The sequence below is a fragment of the Sus scrofa genome, chromosome 6 (assembly GCF_000003025.6).
Source record: "Sus scrofa isolate TJ Tabasco breed Duroc chromosome 6, Sscrofa11.1, whole genome shotgun sequence".
NCBI lineage: Eukaryota > Metazoa > Chordata > Mammalia > Artiodactyla > Suidae > Sus > Sus scrofa.
In genome coordinates, this window is record NC_010448.4 from 51050263 (window position 1) to 51071658 (window position 21396).

General features: G+C 45.7%; 2 protein-coding genes across 2 annotated transcripts in view; both read right to left on the reverse strand.

Moving 5' to 3' along the window:
• Positions 1–21396, reverse strand: part of LOC110261355 (carcinoembryonic antigen-related cell adhesion molecule 5-like) — a 29662-nt gene that overhangs the window by 7714 nt on the left and 552 nt on the right. The window lies entirely within an intron of this gene.
• On the reverse strand, positions 1947–20915 carry LOC100627655 (carcinoembryonic antigen-related cell adhesion molecule 2-like). The gene is made up of 6 exons (XM_021097549.1): positions 20879–20915; positions 12913–13408; positions 3718–3766; positions 3242–3623; positions 3016–3073; positions 1947–2238 (listed from the first exon to the last, which is right to left on the reverse strand). Exons 1-6 carry the CDS (start codon positions 20913–20915, stop codon positions 1947–1949), a joined length of 1314 nt encoding a protein of 437 aa, XP_020953208.1.

Genomic DNA, 21396 nt, shown 5'->3' on the forward strand with positions numbered 1-21396 from the left:
AAAAAATTAAAAAAAAAAGGAAGAAAAGACATAGGCATGAGGAATGAATCTGTAAGAGGAGACGCCAACGTATTAGCAGGGGTCATCTCTGGAAGAGTGGGGTTTTCCTCCCTCTTCTTTCCCTTTTAAAAAGTATCTCCAGGAGTTCCCGTTGTGGCGCAGTGGTTAATGAATCCAACTAGGAACCATGAGGTTGCGGGTTCAATCCCTGGCCTTGCTCAGTGGGATAAGGATCCGGCATTGCCGTGAGCCATGCTGTAGCTCGCAGATGCGGCTCTGATCCTGAGTTGCTGTGGCTGTGCTGTAGGCCGGCAGCTGCAGCTCCAATTAGACCCCTAGCCTGGGAACCTCCATATGCTGTGGGAGCAGCCCTAGAAAAGGCAAAAAGAGAAAAAAAAATATCTCCATTATCTAATTTTATTTTGCACTGAATATACAGCATGTGTTCAATAAAGAAATAGTCCAAATGAGGATGTGATGTGGCTCTATGTTAACCAAGATAGAAACTGAAGATCAGAAGATTAAAATTTAAAAACAGGTTAAATAATGGTAAATAGAGTATAATATTTTTTGATTGTGGGTTTGTTTTTTTTGTTTGTTTTTGGTTTTTGTTTTTTTTTTTTTTGGTCTTTTCTAGGGCTGCAACCGCAGCATATGGAGGTTCCCAGGCGAGGGGGTCTAGTTGGAGCTGTAGCTGCCGGCCTACACCACAGCCACCGCAATGCCAGATCCGAGCCGTATCTACGACCTTCACCACAGCTCATGGTGTGATCCTTAACCCACTGAGTGAGGCCAGGGATCTAACCTGAGTCCTCATGGATACTGGTCAGGTTCATTAACTGCTGAGCCATAATGGGAACTCCTAATATTTTTTGTTTTGAAATACATATATTTGAATGTAGATATTGAAATAAGGGAATTACAGAAGCTATGCAGGTGTCTCTGGGAGGCTCCATTGGCTACCTTCCCTTTCCTGTAATGAATGTGCAATTTACTTAAAATATGAAAAGGTGGCCTACAATATTTTTAGAAAGCAACCCCCACCAAACAAATCACTTTGTAATTGGATTAAAAATATAAAAACTGGAGTTCCCGTCGTGGTGCAGTGGTTAACGAATCCGACTAGGAACCATGAGGTTGCGGGTTCGATCCCTGCCCTTGCTCAGTGGGTTAATGATCCGGCGTTGCCGTGAGCTGTGGTGTAGGTTGCAGACGCGGCTCGGATCCCGCGTTGCTGTGGCTCTGGCGTAGGCCGGCGGCTACAGCTCCGATTGGACCCCTAGCCTGGGAACCTCCATATGCCGCGGGAGCGGCCCAAGAAATAGCAACAATAACAACAACAACAACAACAACAAAGACAAAAGACAAAAAAAAAATAAAATAAAAATAAAAACTTATTCTGCACGGGTTAGAAAAATCTTGCTGAATATGTTTATAAGTGGAACAGCCAAGAAAAGCATCCTAAAACCAAAACCAAACCAAACTCTACCAATAAAGCCCCGAGGCAAGGAATGATTTTTGTCTTGATTTCTTTTTTTTTTTTTTTTTAATTTTGGAGATTTCATGTCTAACCAATAACCTCCCACCTTGGCTTCCTACCCCTCTTAGTTCATTTGTGCTCTAATAACGAAACACAGAGTGAGTAGCTTATAAACCACAGAAAGGTATGTCTCATGGTTCTGAAGCCTGGCAGCCCAAGGCCAGGGTGCCAGCACGGTCAAGTTCTAGTGAGGACCTTCCTCCTGGTTCTTGGGTCCTGGTTCCACGCTGCGGAGGGGACTAGGGACCTCTCTGGAGCCTCTTTTATAAACGCATTAATCCCACGCAGGAGGCTCCAGCCTCATGATCTAATCACCTCCCAACGGCCCCACCTCCTAATACCATCACCTTGTGGGTTAGGATTTCAACAGAGGAGTTTTTTGGGGTGTGTCTGAGGGGACAGGTATTCAGACCATAGCGGTACCTGAGATGCTAATGCTGATGTCCACGCTGCTGTGCAAGCCGGATATGGAGTTTGAAGCCTTGCAGGTATAGATCCCCGAGTGCGCCCTGGAGAGACTGGGAATGAAGAGGGTCTGACCCTTGGGCCCGGGGACCCCACTGATGCTCCACGTGTACTGGGCAGGGGGCTGGGAGTCGGCCAGGCAGATCAGGGTGAGGTTAGAACCAATCACAAAATCTGGGTCTGGTGAGGTCATGGTGGGGGTGTCAGGGCCATCTGGACCACGAGAAAATGGTCTTCAGCGGGAAGTGTGGGGCGAATCCGGACCCCATCCCCAACCCCACCCACCCACCCCCACCCCTACCCACACCCTTGTGTTGTCCACTTAGCTCAGAGCTGGAAGCCATGCAGCTTGAGGAGGGCGCACAGTGATACAACATAAAGGTCTGTCCAGTAAATGAATGAATGGATGAAAGAAGGAAAGGACTATTGCAGTAGCCTCCTCGCTATTGGGTCTGTGTCTCTCATTCTCATTCTGTACAGAATGTCTGTTCCATGAGGACCAGGATGCTTGTCTGTTTACCACTTGGACCAAAATAACTCATGGCACACAACAGGCGCTCACAGGAATGTTTTTCAAGAGACAGGGAGGAGAGGGAGGGGGAGAGGAGAGAGAGCTGGATTCAAGTTCCCATCTTTACTCCTGACACTATGAGATTGTGGGCAAGCCCCTTCTCTTTCTTAATCTCAGTTTCCTTGTTTGCAAAATAAAGGGTCTCTGAAAATTCTTTCAGGTCTGCAAATATTTATGGTTTGGGGTCTGGCATTTCTCTGGGTGGAATCCCGTGATCTCCACTTGATTTTGGACCTCAGAGAGGGTGAATCCGACAGTTTGTAAGTGGGTACGTGGTCAAGCTCAACAAATACACAAATGATGGGTGAACTTGCAGGACAGTGTTCATAAGCGTCTCTCGAGCACTCAGGTGCCAGTCGCTGTTCTAAGTTCTAAACATGAACCCACTTGTTTAATCCTCACAATGACCCAGTGAGAGAGATACTATTGTGACCCCCACTTTGTAGACGAGGAAACCGAGGCACAGAAGGGGGAAGCGATTTGCCCAAATTCACCAGCTGAGAAAGAGCAGAGTCGGGATTTGAACCCAGGGAGTCTATAGAGCCCTTGGTCTAAACAGCCCCTGCTTTAAGCTATAAACAATGGACAAACCAGTGGATGGTTGAGCAGGAGGTACTGTGTGGATCAGGGTGGGTCCCTCATGGGGCCGGGATGCCCAGACTCACAGGTCACGCCAACCATGAGGGCTTCACTGAGCCTTGATCCCAAGTGGTTCCTGGCCTCGCAGTGGTAGGTGCCAGAGTTATTTCGTGTGACTCTGGGGATGGTGAGGACCCTGCCATCCGTGGAGACTGCTGACCCATCTCCTTCCTGAATCACCTCGAGGTTCTGAAACCACCGGATGGTCACATCATTGTTTGGGGAGACACATGTCAAATGCAAGGAGTCCATGTGCTCCACTGGGGCCAGGTTCTGGGCGGCCACCTGGGGCTGCTGCAGCTTCTCTGGGGAGGAGAAAGGAGAACCAGAGCGTGCCAAGGGCAGGAGGGCACCCAGGGTTCCAGAAATTATCAGGAGCAGGAAATGCCCTGAGGCCTCGGAAACCCCCTACTGCTGGCTTTGCCGGACGCAAGGTAAATATACCTGGCGTCAGCCTCGAGTCTAATAAGCACACACACGCACACACACACAACGGACTCACCCACTCCACTGCAGAGGTTCTTAAATGTCTGGGCATCCCAATCCTCTCCCTAGAAACCACACGCACAAGAAAGTGCATTTGCACCTAATTTCAGGTGTTGTGGGTCACTCTGAGACCCTCTTAGGAGCCCAGGTAAAGACACTTACACCTAGATTATAAATTAGCAAAAACCTCTCTCTGGCAAAACAAATCAAAGGCTTTAAAATGGAGTTCCTGTTATGGCTCCACAGGTTAGGAACCCGATTTGTGTCTGTGAGGATGCAGGGTCAGGTTCAATCCCGGGCCTCGCTCAGCAGCTTAAGGATCTGTCATTGCTGCAAGCTGTGACATGTACAGGGCACAGATCTGTCTCTGTGGTGTAGGCTGGCAGCTGAAGCTCTGATACGACTCCTAGCCCAGGAACTTTCATATGCCGAGGGGGTGGCCCTAAAAAGCAGGAAAAAAAAAAGTACTTAACAGAGTAAAGATGTCATTTCCCCCAAAATTTACATACAGGTTTAAGAAAGTGCTATCAAAATCTTAGCAAATTTTTGTAGACATAGAAGAGATTATTTTAAAATTTATATGGAGGAGTTCCCGTCCTGGGGCAGTGGTTAACGAATCCGACTAGGAACCATGAGGTTGCGGGTTCGGTCCCTGCCCTTGCTCAGTGGGTTAAGGATCCGGCGTTGCCGTGAGCTGTGGTGTAGGTTGCAGACGTGGCTCGGATCCCGCGTTGCTGTGGCTCTGGCGTAGGCCAGTGGCTACAGCTCCGATTTGACCCCTAGCCTGGGAATCTCCATATGCCGCGGGAGCGGCCCAAGAAATAGCAAACACACACACACACACACACACACAGAACAGATAAAAACAATTTGGGGAGTTCCCGTCATGGCGCAGTGGTTAACGAATCCGACTAGGAACCATGAGGTTGCGGGTTCGGTCCCTGCCCTTGCTCAGTGGGTTAACGATCCGGCGTTGCCGTGAGCTGTGGTGTAGGTTGCAGACGCGGCTCGGATTCCGCGTTGCTGTGGCTCTGGCGTAGGCCAGTGGCTACAGCTCCGATTCGACCCCTAGACTGGGAACCTCCATATCCCGCTGGAGCGGCCCAAAGAAATAGCAAAAAGACAAAAAAAAAAAAATTTATATGGAAAGGAACAAGAACAGATAAAAACAGGAGTTCTGTCGTGGCGCAGTGGTTAACGAATCCGACTAGGAACCATGAGGTTGAGGGTTCGATCCCTGGCCTCGCTCAGTGGGTTAACGATCTGGCGTTGCCGTGAGCTGTGGTGTAGGTTGCAGATGTGGCTCGGATCCCGTGTTGCTGTGGCTGTGGTGTAGGCTGGCAGCTACAGCTCCGATTCAACCCCTAGCCTGGGAACCTCCATATGCCGCGGGAGCGGCCCAAGAAATAGCAAACACACACACACACACACACACACACAGAACAGATAAAAACAATTTGGGGAGTTCCCGTCGTGGCGCAGTGGTTAATGAATCCGACTAGGAACCATGAGGTTGAGGGTTCGATCCCTGGCCTCGCTCAGTGGGTTAATGGTCCGACGTTGCCGTGAGCTGTGGTGTAGGTTGCAGACGCGGCTCGGATTCCGCATTGCTGTGGCTCTGGCGTAGGCCAGTGGCTACAGCTCCGATTCGACCCCTAGCCTGGGGACCTCCATATGCCGCGGGAGCGGCCCAAAGAAATAGCAAAAAGACAAAAAAAACAAAACGAAACAAAACAAAAAAAAAAACAATTTGCGGGAGAAAAGATAAAGTGAGAAGTATGATGCTACCAGATTTCAAGATACATTATATAGCTACAGTAATCAAAACTGTGGAGTACTGGTGATAAATAATTACATAAATCAATGAAACAGAATAAAGAGCTCAGAAATAGACTCATACAAATCTGTCCCACTGATTTTTGGCAAAGGTACAAAAGCAATTCAATGGAGGAAAGATCTCCTTTCTTTCTTTTTTTTCCAGGGGGTGGAGTTTTTTGTTGTTGTTGGTTTATTTTCAAATTGAAGAAAGGATCTCTTTTCAAGGAATGGTGCTAGACCTGTAGAGCAGAAATTGGCACAGCATTGTAAATCAACCACGCTTTTTTTTTTTTTTTTTCTTTTTAGGGCCGCATGTGCAGCATATGGAACTTCCCAGGCTAGTGGTCAAATCAGAGCCGCAGCCACTGGCCTGCACCACAGCCACACCAGATCTGAGCCACACCTGTGACCAATGCTGAAGTTTTGGCAATGTGAGATCCTTAACCCACTGAGCGAGGCCAGGGATGGAACCCGCATCCTCATGGATACCAGTTGGGTTCGTAACCCACTGAGCCACAATGGGAACTCCAATCAACCATACTTTAATGAAAAAAAATAATAAGGGCATCAAATTAAAGAAAACGGCATTCTTCAAAATTAAAATTGACAAATTCTCAAACAAAAAAAAAAAGAAAACAAAAAATGGTGCTCAAACAATAAAACACCTATGAGTAAAAAAGAAATCTTGGCCTAAACCTCACACCTTATCCAAAAATTCATTCAAAATGGGTCACAGATTTAACGGTAAAATGCTAAAACTATAAAACTTTTAGAAGAAAACAGGGAGTTCTCGTCGTGGTGCAGCAGAAACGAATCCGACTAGGAACCATGAGGTTGTGGGTTTGATCCCTGGCCTCGCTCAGTGGGTTAAGGATCCCGAGTTGCCGTGAGCTGTGGTGTAGGTCGAAGACTCCGCTTGGATCTGTCGTTGCTGTGGCCGTGGCATAGGCTGGTGGCTACAGCTCCGATTCGACCCCTAGCCTGGGAACCTCCATATGCCACAAGAGCGGCTCTAAAAGGACAAAAGACAAAAGACAAAAAAAAGAAAACAGAAAATCTTTATGATCCTAGGGATTGTTGAAGAATTCTTAGACATGGCACCAAAAGCAGAATCCATAAAAGAAAAGTTGATAATTCATCAGTATGTTTCTCTGCAAAAGATGCTACTAAGAGCACACACAAAAAATAAGCTACAGACTGAGAAAAAATATCTACAAACCACACACCTGACAATGGATTTGTATCTAAAATACGCACCAAAAAACCCCCCAAATCTCTCATAACTCAACTGTAAAAAACAAACAATCCAAGTAGAAAAGAGCTAAAAGACATGAAGAGATATTTCATTGGAAGGATATACGAATGGCACACAGGCTCATGAAAGAATGCTCAACAGTATTAGCTATTAAGGAAATGCAAATGAAGATCACAATGAAATATTTCTATATAGCAACTAAAATTTTTTAGAAATAGTGACAATAACAAATGTTGGCAAGGAAACTGGATCTCCCATGCTCTGCCTGTGGAAATGTAAAAAGTACAGCCGTTCTGGAAAACAGTTTGGCAGTTTCTTTAGATCATTAAACAGATGCCTGCCACATCCAGCAACTGCACTTCTGGACATTTATCCCAGAAAAATCAAAACTTATGTCCACATAAAAATCTGTAGGAGTTCCCGTGGTGGCGCAGCAGAAAGGAATCCAACTAGGAAGCATGAGGGTGCAGGGTTGATCCCTGGCCTCGCTCAGTGGGTTAAGGATCTCGTGTTGCCATGAGCTGTGCTGTAGGTCGTGGATGCGCTCAGATCTGATGTTGCTGTGGCTGTGGTGAAGGCCGATGGCTACAGCTCTGATCGGACTCCTAGCCTGGGAACTTCCATATGCTGCAGGTGCGGCCCTGAAAAGCAAAAATAAATAAATAAATAAATAAATATCTGTAAACGAATGTTCATGGCAGCTTTATTTGTAATAGCCAAAACCTGGGAACACCAAAATGTTCTTCAATAAGTGAATCATTAAATAAACTATGGTGCCTTCACAGGGTAGACTAACTACTTAGTAATCAAAAGGAACAGACTACTGAAATGTAACGACTTAGATTGGATTTCAAGGGCATTGTGGCTGAGTGGGAAATGAAGAAAAAAAAGCTGCTCTCACAAGGTTACATGACAAAATTACAGAGATGGAGAACAGATGGGTGGTTTCCAAGGGTCAGGGATGGTAACCCCAAGAGGGGAAGTGGGAGGTGGGTGTGACTGTGGCGAGAATGTTTAAGATGGACTTTCTTAGGCGCTTTCAACATGCAATGCAGCACTAACCACTGCCATCGCCATGCTGTATGTCACGACCCCCTGGCTTATGTATTTTATAACTGTATAAAATACATACCTTTTGACCCCCTTCACCTATTTTGACCCCCTTCACCTATTATAACCCCCTTCACCTTTTGACCCCCTTCACCTATTTTGTTCCCCCCCCCATCCCAGTTTGGGGCAACCACCCATCTGTTCTTCATCAGTTCAGGTAAAAAAAATTTTTTTAGGCGTTCCCATTGTGGCTCAGTGGTGAATGAACCCACGAGTATCCATGAGGATGTGGGATCAATTCCTGGCCTCGCTATGAGCTATGGTGTAGACTGCAGATGCGGCTCAGATCCCGTGTTGCTGTGGCTGTGGCTGGCAGTTGCAGCTCCACTTCGACCCCTAGCCTGGGAATTTCCACATGCTGCAGATGCAGCCCTAAAAAAGAAGAAAAAATTTTTTAGACACCACATATAAATGAGATCATACAGTATTTGTCTTCCTCTACCTGAATTATTTCACTTAGCGTAATGCCTTCAAGATCTACCCATGTTGTCAAAAATGGCAAGATTTCCTCCTTTTTATGGTTGAATAATACTCCATATATAGCACATTTTCTTTATTCATTTATCCACTGGGCACTTAGGTTGTTTCCACATCTTGGCTATTGTAAATAATGCTGCAATGGCCATAGGTGTGCACATATCTTTTTGAGTTAGTGTTTTTGTTTTCTTTGAATAAACACCTAGAAGTGGAATTACTGAATCCTGTGACAGTTCTATTTTTAATATTTTTCAGGAACGTTCATATTATTTTCCATAGTGGCTGCACCAATTTACATTTCCACGAATAATGCACCAGCCTTCCCTTTTCTACACACCCGCACCAATGCTTGTTATTTGCATTAATTTTTCAAATCAGCAATCCCACTCCTAGGAAGTTAGTCTGAAGAAACACTTCCAATGGGGTGAAAACATGGGCACAAGCTTATTTGTTACAGCATTGTTTGCCATTGTAAAATATTGGAAACTACCTAAACCCCCAAGCAAAGGACGTGGTTGAATAAATTACAGTACCTTTAGACAAGGGAGTACTATGCAGCTATTAAAAAAGAATGAGGAAGAGCTCTATGAACAGACATAGGGTGACATTCTGTAAAATAAAAATAAATAAATAAAAGTGCAAAGAGTATTTAGAGTATGTGATCTATTGTTGAAGGAAAAAGAGACATATCTGTGTATTTTTGCAAAAAAAAAAAAAATAGGGGGGTTCCCGTCGTGGCGCAGTGGTTAACGAATCCTACTAGGAACCATGAGGTCGTGGGTTCGATCCCTGGCCTTGCTCAGTGGGTTAAGGATCCGGCATTGCCGTGAGCCATGGTGTAGGTCGCAGACTCGGCTTGGATCCCGAGTTGCTGTGGCTCTGGCGTAGGCCAGTGGCTACAGCTCCGATTAGACCCTAGCCTGGGAACCTCCATATGCCATGGGAGCGCCCAAGAAATGGCAAAAAGACAAAAAAAAAAAATAGGAAGGATAAATGAGACAATGATGAAGTTGGTCACCCACAAGGGCGGGAGAGATTTTGGAGGAAGGACCACATCTCTGAGCACATCTTTATGTGTAATTCTGGAATCAGGTTACTATTCTACACATTCAAGAAATTAAATTAAATCAGTAAAGATGGGACAAGGGAGAAGTAAAACTGAAGAGCAAACTAAAGCAAATGAACTTAGTTGTATTTCAAATGAATATCAACAGTATGTTGATTTGATATCCAAAAGGGAGGGAGGATGGGGGAGGGACATGTAATTTGCAACATACTATTGGATTTTTCAGCAGGGCAGGTACAAACAAATTCTGAACTCTTTTTAATAGGATTTTTTTTTTCCTGTAGTGGTATAGGCAAAGCAATTCAAACATATTTTAGGGAGTTTTCATTGTGGCTCAGTGGTAACAAGCCCGACTAGGATCCATGAGGACGCAGGTTCGATCCTTGGCCCTGCTCAGTGGGTTAAGGATCCGGTGTTGCCATGAGCTGTGGTGTAGGTTGCAGACGTGGCCCGGATTCTGCGTTGCTGTGGCTGTGTAGCTCTGATTCTACCCCTAACCTGGGAACCTCCCTCGGTAGGAGGTGAGCCCCCAAAAAGAAAAAAAAAAGACAAAAATATTTTAGATATATTATTTTGAGAAAATTATTATATTAAGCAACTGAAATGTTTTAATGTTGTTGGGAGCCAGCATTCTCACTGTGGAAGAAGAGACATGTGGGATGCGGGAAGGTCAGAAAGAACCTGGAACTTGAGGTATTGTTGTAAACTCATGAGTTTGAAAATAGGCATAATTCTGTATCTGTGTATGCCTCGGTGCACTTGTGTATGCTGTGAGTGTGTAGGTGTGTATGTGTGTGTATGCATAGGTGTGAACATGCTTGTATGTCCTAGTTCTGGTCACTGAAAGTTCCTGGAAACAAAATCATCCCAGGAGAGTGAGTGCACCCTGATCTTGGCCTCTAATACCATTTCCCACTAAAAGGAACCAGGGTGTCTCAAAAAAGTGGTGGATCCGGGACTGAAGCAGGACATGGAAAACACAAGCCCGAAATACCTTATGCCAGAAAGGAAGGACGTTCTTAACAAAGGGGGAGGGGGAAGGGCACCACGCAAGAAAGATCCAAGGGGCTCCCACTGGGCAAAGCTCCAGTAATTTAAGTACCAAAATATTAAGTACAGTGATGAGTTATAAACCATTAAAAAACAGAAATTCATGAGTCCATACGGATGGCAGATAGGTAGATAGATATGATGAAGAAGATGCTCAATAGATAACAGGTAAGACAGGTGGACAGATAGGTATAGACGATACATGATAGCTAGGTTCACAGGTAAGTAGGAGGGAGGGAGGTAGATGATAGATACGGAGAGAGAGACAGAGAGAGAGAACAGAGAGGAAAGAGGGGGAGAGGGCTCTTTCAGAAGAATTCCAAGTGCTGACTGGTCAAGGTCACGAGAGTGCTGGACTTAGAAAATCATCGTTTGCAACCCTCATAGCAAAGACCTTTAAAGCAGGAATCATCAAGGGATGATAAATCACGGAGGGAGTTTTGATGAGGGATAAGACATAGTCTTAAAGTGTCTTCCCACTTGCTTGTTTGTGACAAGGAATCGAAAAGAAAAGAGTCCCTATCCAGGGAAGTAAGTGGGCAAAACCTTGACCGGGAGATCAGCAATTACATCGGCAATGATGGACAGATGGACATGCGCTGAGAAGGACACGACATCACGCGTGCTGTATTCGGAGTGCCCCACTGCACTCTAATCACGAGGAAACATCAGACACACGCACAATGAGAAAGGTTCTGCTTTGTAAAGGGAGAGGTATGTTCTTTAAAAATGTCAATGTCATTGAAGATAAACAGAGGCTGTGGAAAAGTTCCAGATTTAAGGAGGCCAAAGAGATAGGACATGAAATGCAAGACCTGACTGTACCCCGAGTCCTGTACTCCTGTACCTGATGGGGTAAGATATGCTATAAAGGACTTTAACAGGTCAATGGACCAAGTTTAAAAATGGATGGGGGATTAGATAAAAGCATTGCATCACTGGAAAGTTATAAAGTCCTTAAGCATGGTTATACACACACACACACACACACACACACACACACACACACAATGGAATATTATCCAGCTATAAAAAGAAGGAAATTCTGACATTTGCGGCAACACAAATGAACTTGGGGAACATTATGTTAAGTGGAATAAGCCAGACACAGAAAGACAAATACTGGATTATCTCACTTCTATGTGGAATCTAAAATAGACAGACTCGGAGTTCTCTGGTGACTCAGCATGTTAAAGACGCAGCATTTTCACGGCCGTGGCTTGGGTTGCTGTTGGGGAGCAGGTTCTGTCCCTGGCCCTGGAACTTCCGCATGCCATAGGCATGCCAAAAATTTTTAAAAATCATAATAAAGAAATAAAATAGACAAACTCATAGAAGTAGAGTGTAGCACAGTGGTTGTCAAAGACTGGAGAGGTGGGGAAAATGCTAGAATCCTGGTCAAAAGGTACAAACATCACGATTTAAGATGAAAAAGCTCTGGGGATCTAATGTACAAGACAGTGACTATAGTTAATGATACTGTATTATATACTTGAAATTTGCTAAGAGAACAGATCTTAAATTTCTCACCCCCCCACCCCACCCCCAGGCATACGCAGGTATCTATGTGAGTGATGGATGCATCAACTTGATTGTAATTATCGTCTCACAATGTCTGTGTACATTATATCACCACACTGTATACCCTAAAAACAAATTCTACGTGTCAATTATACCTCCATAAACCTGGGGGAGAATGTTAACAGCCTTGTGAGTGAGGAATTATTTTTTTTTTTTTTTTTTTTGTCTTTTTGCCATGTCTTGGGCTGCTCCCGCGGCATATGGAGGTTCCCAGGCTAGGGTCCAATCGGAGCTGTAGCCACCGGCCTATGCCAGAGCCACAGCAACGTGGGATCCAAGCCGAGTCTGCAACCTACACCACAGCTCACAGCAACGCCAGATCCTTAACCCACTGAGCAAGGGCAGGGACCGAACCCACAACCTCATGGTTCCTAGTCGGATTCGTTAACCACTGTGCCATGACGGGAACTCCATATATCTTGTTTTAGTTTGTATTTCCTTTATTATTAGTGAAATTGAGCATCTTTTCATATCATTATTGACCATTTATAGTTCTTCCTCTGCCAACCAAGTATCCAAATCTTTCACTTGCTTTTTCTTATTGAAGTATTTTCCCTTTTGTTGATTCGTGGGCACTCTTTATATATTGTATATAAATCCTTTAAGTATTGGTACAGGGAATGAGGCAAAACAATTGCTCAGAAAAAGAACCTGTTGAGAGTTGTTACTCTAATAAAAGGGAGGGTGTAATATTATACTACTTATGTGTAATAAGCACTCTGATGTAGTACTCAAAAACATGGGCTTCAGGTTCAGCAGAGATTGGGTTCAAATCCCAGCTCTGTAGGTGCCACTGGCCGTGTTGCTTAAGCATCCCGGAGCCTCAAATCCCCTATTCAGTGGTAGTGAGAAGCCCGTGGCAACCTATCTCCAGAGGGTACAGAATAGCACCAGGTACACAGAAAGCAATTAATAAATGCTTACTACTGCTAGTTGTGCCACCAGAGAGGAATGCCCCAGAGAGAAGTAGCATAGCGTAATGGCCACTGGTCCTGTCCACAGAGATGAGCTGCAGCGTGTAGATGCCACTGTCCAACACTCGCACGTCAGTGACGGTCAGAGACCCATCAGCACTGCCTGTCTCCCGGCCACTATGGGCTGGTTCTGGAGTGAGGGCGTGGTTGGTGAATTTAAAATTGAGGATCCGGGTATCCTGGGAAGTGGCTGCTCCTCGGAACCAGTTGTAGGAGATGAGATTCTGAGGGAGCCCCTGGACTGACAAGGTGATGTTTCCCCCTTCCATGGCCCGGGGAGGGATGGAGGTGATGGTCAGCTGGGCAGATGCCTGCTTGCTGCATGAGCTCAGAAAGAAGGCTGAGGGAGAAGGGGGCCTCTGAGCAGCATTCGACACTAGAATCAGCCCCTCTTAGATCCTCACTCATCCAAGTTCAACAATTTGAAGAGGAGAAAGCATGGGCAAAGGCCCTGGGGCAGGAGTAAGATTGTTGGGCACATCGGAAAGACCAGTGTGGCTGAATTAAGTGAGCAAAGTAGAAAAAAAGGGCAGAGGTTGCTGCTTGCATTTTTGGCAAGACAGTTATTCATCCTGGGGGAGTGCCCAGCGCATTGCAAGTAGTTCGACCCCAGGGTGGGGGTGGGGGGGTTGTCTCCCCACTACACCAGTAGCTTCCTCCCGGCATTGAGTCAAATGCCCACTAGGGGGCAGGCAGTATCAGCACCCATACACTGCCACACATTCACCAAATCCCCACTAGGGGGCAGTATTAGCCCTGGTTGGGATCAATTCATTCAGGCTCTTGTTCAGAGAGTACTAGGGAACCACTGGAGGCTTTTGAGCTAAGGGCTAACATGAAAGTGCCGTACGTTCTGCAGGGATCCTTCTGGCTACGGAGTGAACTGACTTTGGAGTCCGAGGGGAGAGGTGCTACATCATGCAGCTCCACAGAGGGAACCGCTGGTGAATGTGAAATTGCCGTTAACACAAACAGCGCAGCCCGCACTTGAGTGGTGCACAACTTGTGCAGCTGTACATGACAACTCCAGGGAAGGCAGAAGCAGAAGGGACCCGTTAGGAAGTGACTACAGCCACCCAGGCCAGAGACATCAGTGGTTTGGGCCGAAGTGGTTGCAACCAGAAAACAGAAATGGTGAGACTGGGGATCTGAAGCCACTAGGATTTGCTGACGGATAAGATGTGTGGGGTGTGAGTGCAAGATTGAAGTCAGAGATGACTCTGAGGTTTGGGGTGTGGGCACCTGAAAGGATGGAGGTGCCACAACCCGAGATGTGAAGACTGGGTGGGGTGGGGGGGGAACAGCAAAGAAGGTTGGGGAAGAAAATCAGGAGTTACGGCCTTGTAGCTGTTACCTGCGAGACCGAGCCATTTCCAAAGGCCACCACCTCTGCAGGGACCCTCCACGGGGCCAGCCGTGCTTTCGTGATGCCTCAATGGCCCAACTGTCCTCCTGCCTCCTCCCATCAAGAGTCCAGGCCTAGAAGAAGAGCCAGAGTGTCCGAGAAGCCCCTGTCCCTATGCAGGGTCCCCGGTTTTCCCTCTTCCCTAAGGGGAGCTCATCGATCCTGTTCCCTGAGTCCCACCCCCGTTCACCCCAGAGTGAACCCCAAGGCCCTGGGGCACCTCCCCAGTAAGAGTCAGAGGTGGCCCAGGGCCTTGGGGGTTTGGGAACGGGGGAAGGGAGAAGCAGGTCCACTCCCACGAGGCCAGGCTCTCACCAGTTCTGCAGATTCCTCCAGGCTCTGCAACAACCCAGCTGCCCAGCTCTAACACTGCTGAAGTCAGAAAGAACAGCGTGGTGCTACGTTCGCTGACAAGGCAAGTGGCCTTGTGCCCCCAGGGCAGGTGGGGCAGCTGCCTCCACTCCTCTCAGAGGTCCTCTGTGCCACGCAAAGTATCACCAGTGTGGCCGGCATGCAGCGTTGGCCCCGCGTGGGCTTACAGCGCTGTTGGCACAAGCCTGGTGTCCGGGTTAATTTTTGCTAGGCGCCTGCAGCCTGGTACGGAGGTGCTGACATGGGACAGCCTCAAAGGCCACAGACAGGAGTTTATTGGAACAGGTGATAACAAGGTAAAGGTAAAGACGGCCCCTTCGCCTCAGATCCTGCCTGGCAGCTGTTTCTACCTGCAGGTCCAAAGGCCTAGAGATGATGAAGGAAGCCGCCTGCTTTCAAATCACCTTGACCCTGAGTTTCAAAGTCTGCAGGCCGCTTGGCAAGAGGCGTGAAGGGGCAGAGAGGGGTGACCAAATCATTACCTGATCAGTAGGGGAGAAGACGAAGGAAAAAATAAGCTTGAAAACCACCAGCCCCCCGCCTCAGAATTTTTTGTTGGTCTTTTTAGAGTTGCACCTGTGGCACATGGAGGTTCCCAGGATAGGGGTCAAATCGGAGCTGCAGCTGCCAGCCTACACCACAACCACAGCAATGCCAGATCCGAGCCGAGTCTGCAACCTACACCACAGCTCATGGCAACGCCAGATCCTTACCCCACTGGGGGAGGCCAGGGAATGAACCCAAGTCCTCATGGATACTAGTCAGGTTCCTACCACTGAGCCCCAGCGGGAACTCCCTGACCTAGAATTTTTCAATGATGCATCCAGTACTGGCAAAAGAAAGGTGAGCGTATGCCGGGGCAGGCTTTCTGGATAGCAGTTAGGCAAGAAGTGCTCAAAGACGGAAAAATGTGCATTCTCTTTGACCTCACGATTCAAGCATTAAATATATATGAAAATATTTACTTCTGGGCTAATCACAAAAATGTTGTTTATAGCAAGAAAAAATATGGAAACTTCCCAAATAGGGTATTCATGAAATACACTGTGGCAAATTTATTCAAAGGAATATTTTGCAAATCTGAAAAATAAAATTAGAGCTGAACATTTCTGTATGCGAAAAAATGTTCACAAGAGTGACTAAAGATGAGTCATGAGGGGTTCCCGTCATGGCGCAGTGGTTAACGAATCCAACTAGGAACCATGAGGTTGCGGGTTCGGTCCCTGCCCTTGCTCAGTGGGTTAAAGATCCGGCGTTGCTGTGAGCTGTGGTGTAGGTTGCAGATGCGGCTCGGATCCCGCGTTGCTGTGGCTCTGGTGTAGGCCAGTGGCTCAGCTCCGATTAGACCCCTAGCCTGGGAACCTCCATATGCCGCAGGAGCGGCCCAAGAAATAGCAAAAAAAAGACAAAAAAAAAAAAAAAAAGATGAGTCATGAAACAGATATTGCACATTGATCCATGTCATTAAGCATCTTCGATAACTTCATGTGAACGCAGAGTATTCTATTATATAGATGCAGAATAATTTATTTAACACTTGACTGTTGGACTACTGGACGTTTTTGTTAGCTTTGATTATTTTTGTATTAAGAAAGAAAGCTATACTCTAGGAGTTCCTGCTGTGGCACAGTGGGTTAAGAACCCAGCTGCAGCAGCTTGGGTCCCTGTGAAGGCGTGGTTCAATCCCCAGCCCAGGGTAATGGGTTAAAGATCCAGCATTGCCATAGCCATCTGTAGGTTGCAGCTTAAAAGTTACACTCTAGTTGAGAATACGGTATTTTATATTGGACATTGCTAAGAGGATAGACCTTCAAAATTCGCATTGCAGGGAAAAAAATCTTGTACCTATGTGAGGCGATGGATGTTAACTAAACCTGCGGTAGTGATCATTTTGCAATATATACCTATTTCATTCATTATGTGGTATACCCAAAATGAATACAACGTTCTATGTCAACCAGATCTCAGTTTAAAAAAGAAATGAATCTACACGTAGCTCTATCTTTGTACACATGTATAGTTGGAAAACATTCCTGGAAGTAGAACAAATGGGTCAAAATGAATGTGAATTTCAAGGCTTTTTTATACACATGGTCAAATTGAGATGATGTCACACTCCACCACCCTGGGTATCATCTTTAAAAACAACAACAAGGAGTTCTCTGGTGGCACACTGGGTTCAGGATCCAGCACTGTCACTGCAGCAGCTTTTGGGTCACTGCTGTGACGGGGTTCAATTCCCGGCCTGGGAACTTCCACATACCTCAGGAGTGGCCAAAAAAATGTAAAAATATAACCAAAACGGTATGGCCTTGGCACAAACACAGAAATGTAGATCAGTGGAACAGATAGAAAGCCCAGAGTTAAACCTGCACACCTACAGTCAACTAATCTATGACAAAGGAGGCAAGAATATATAATGGAGAAAAGACAGTCCCTTCAATAAGTGGTGCTGGGAAAACCGGACAGCCACATGGGAAAGAATGAAATTCAAACACACCCCAATACCATACACAAAAATAAACTCAAAATGGTTAAGGACCTAAGTATAAAACTGTATACTATAAAACTCTTAGAGGAAAACATAGGCAAACACTCTCTGACATAAATCACAGAAATATCTTCTCAGATCCACCTCCTAGAGTAATGACAATAAAAACAAAAAGAAACAAACGGGACCTAATTAAACTTAAAAGTTTTTGCACAGCAAAGGAAACCCGAAACAAAATGAAAAGGCAAACCATAGAATGGGAGAAAATATTTGCAAATGAAGCAACTGACAAGGGATTGATCTCCAAAATACATAAACACCTCCTGCAGCTCAGTACCAAAAAAAAAAAAAAAAAAAAAAAAAAAAAAACCATAAAAATGGGCAGAGGACCTAAACAAAACATTTCTACAAAGAAGACATACAGACGCCAAAAAAAAAAAAAATCATGCAAAGATGTTCAACATCACTCATTATCAGAGAAATGCAAATCAAAACTACTATGAGGTACCACCTTACACCAGCCAGAATGGCCATCATCAAAAAGTCTACAAACAATAAATGCTGGAGAGGGTGTGGAGAAAAGGGAACCCTCTTACACTGTTGGTGGGAGTGTAAAATTGATGCAACTACTGTGGAAAGCAGTATGGAGATTCCTCAAAAAACTAAAAATGGAATTACCATTTGAGCCATCAATCCCACTCCTGGGCATCTATCCAGAGAAAACCATGACACAAAAATGTACATGTACCCCAGTGTTCACTGTAACACTATATACCATAGACAAGACACGGAAGCAACCTCAATGTCCATCGACAGAGGAGTGGATAAAGAAGATATGGTACATACACACAGTGGAATATTACTCAGCCATAAAAAGGAATGAAATAACGGCATTTGCAGCAACATAGGTGGACCTAGAAATTATCATGCTAAGTAAAGTTAGTCAAGATAGTGAGAGACAACCATCACATGCTCTCACTTATATGTGCAATCTAAAAAAAGGATACAATGAATTTCTTTGCAGAACAGAAACTGACTCACAGACTTTGAAAAACTTATGGTAACCAAAGGGGACAGGTTGGTGGTGGAGAGCTGAGGGGTTTGGGATGGAAATGTGGTAAAATTGGGTTGTGATGATGGTTGTAGAACTATAATAAAATGCACTGTTTTAAAAATAAAAAAATAAATAAGAACAACAAACTCAAACAGTTTAATAGGTGAAAAATGGTGACCCATTTTTTTTAAATTGCTTTACTGACGTATAACTGACATACAATAAATTGATAGGTTTTAATGTATGTATATACCAGTGACACCATCACCACAATCAAGATAGGAACCACACCCGTTACCAAAGCCGTCCTCCAGCTCCAGCGAAATCCCTCCCTCTTGCCCTCCCCCTCCCCCGCCAACAGCCGATCTACTTCCTGTCCCTCCAGATTGGTTTGCACTTTCTGGGGTTTGATCTGAATGGGATCATATAGTATATACGGTTTTATCCAGCTTCTTCTACTCAGGGTAGTGAGAGATTTACATGTGTTAATTGTATGTATCAGTAAATCATTCCTTTTTATTGCTCAGAGATATTCAATTCTATGTCTATCAGCACAATTTTTTAACCCTTCATCTGCTGACAGATATCTGGCTTATTTTCGGGTTTTGGCTATTACAGAGAAAGCTGCTATGAACATTCGTGGGTAGTCTTTGTTGGATACGTGCTTTCATTTCTCTTGGGTAAATACCCAAGAGGGGAAAGAGAAGCTGAAAAACTCTTTTCCAAAGTGGCTGTAACATTTTACATCCCAACCAGCAGTGACGAAGATTTCCAGTTGTTCTACAACCTCGCCAGGTTAGGGATCAAATCAGAGCTGCAGCTGCCAGCTGGCACCACAACCACAGTAACGCTGGATCTGAACCGCATCTGTGACCTACACTGCAGCTTGGGGCAACACCAGATCTTTAACCCACTGAGCGAGGCCAGGGATCGAACCTGGATCCTCACGAACACTATGCCAGGTTCTTAACCTGCTGAGCCACAACAGGAACCCGGACCATAACATTCTAATAGGTTGAAGTGGCGTCCCATTGTGGTTTTACTTTGCATTTCCCTAATGACTAATGATTGAGAGTCTCTTTATGTGTTTATTTACCATCTGTATATCAGATCTTTTGCCCATGTGTTAATTGGGAACCCCATGGTTTTGTGTGTGTGTGTATGTGTTTTATTGGTGTTGATTTACAGTGTTGTGTCAATTTCTGCTGTATGACCCAGTCATACATATGCATACATTCCTTTTCTCATATTATTTCCCATCGTGTTCTATCATGAGATCGGATATAGTTCCCTGTGCTATACAGCAGGAACGGTATGTCTTTTTATTTTTTTTAAGGAGAGATGTTACCAAGTTCTCCTCCTTTGTTTTTTATTTTTTTGTCTTTTTAGGGCCATACACGCAGCAGTGGAGGTTCCCAGGCTAGGGGTCAAATCAGAGCTGTAGCCACCAGCCAACACCACAGCCACAGCAATGCCGGATCCAAGCCACGTCTGTACCCTATACCACAGCTCACAGCGACGCTAGATCCTTAACCCACTGAGCAAGGTCAGGGGTCAAACCTGAGTCCTCACGGATGCTAGTCAGGTTGGTTAACCACTGAGCCATGATGAGAACTCCCCTGTATGTTTTTTAATACTCATTTGTTCACGTTAGTTTAACCCCAGAGAGCACAAACCATAATGTTCATTCAGGAAATATGGAGTCCCTACTATCCCCCAACAAGTCAGGGGGTCCACAGTGAACGAAGCCAGCACAGGCCTAGGGAGCTTGTAAACTGGCAGGACAAAGTCAAGGATGTAATGACCCGATGAGGATGGCTCATACCACAGATGTCATCTGTGGGACACCACTGGTGGGGACCCCTAACTCAGCCTTGAGGGGTATGGGTGCCCTCCCAGAGGAAGCAGTGTCTCTGAGCCCAGCACAGACACAGATCTGAAGGGGGCATCTCTTGGTATCAGCCATACTGTTCTTGCGGTTTGCCAAGGGTCTTAGGAGATCGATCACATCCATCCTCAAAGAGGCCCTGGAGGAGTTAAAGGAAAGGAAGCCAAGGCTCAGGGAGTTGAGGCCCTGTTTACTCCGGCCACTCCTTCCAAGCACAGCTGACACCTGTTAGGCAAGAGAGCGCCCTGACTGGGTGCCCTTTGACCCAATCCCATCTGATGGCCTCTCAGGAATGCCACGCCGTGCGCACACGTTGATCTCCTGCCCGGAAGCCAAGTACAGGCAGGTGGGGACCAGCCAGGGCTCTGAGATAACCGTTGCCATGGTGATGAGTGATTTTCTATTCGTCTGCTGGAGGCTTCTCCTCCACCATCCAGTCGGTCCCCAGTGGGGAGGTCTGTTTCCTCGGGAGCTAATTAGCCCGATGGGTCTGTTGAAGCTCAGAATGCGAATATGTAGGAAGCAACTACCAAAGGCCAGATGCTGTCCTGCGACCTGGTGAACGCATTCCATCTTTATCACCCTCCTAGGAGGTAGCTGCTACTATCACCCCCTCCATTTGGTATTGTCGCTGACCCATCACGTCCTCCCGTTCTTGAATCTCACTCTCCATTCTTGGCCACTGGTTGACCAGAGGAGGCACCAAGAATCTACAGAGTGAGGCCCCAAGATGGACAAAGCCTGAGTTGCCAACATGACGCATGGAGCAGAGTGCCCCACCCACCCGAACTGGACTGCCATTGTGTTCAGCCACTACGATTTGGGGACCTGTTACAACAGATGATCCTATTTTTATTTTATCTTTTCAAAACAAAAAAAAATTATTTAAAGTTTCAAACGAGAAAATTTTAAATGAAAAACGCACAGAAAGTTGTAAAAATAGTAAAGAGAAGTCCCACGTACCCTTCACTCAGCCCTCCCTAACTGCAGAGGTTATCAAAAACAAGAAATTAACATCAGTACAATGCTATAAATGACACAAGAGACCTAATTCATATTTTGCCAGCTTGGATGTGTGTGTGTGTGTGTGTGTGTGTGTGTGTTATGAAATTTTATCACCTGTGTAGATTCACGTATTCACCACAATTGGAATA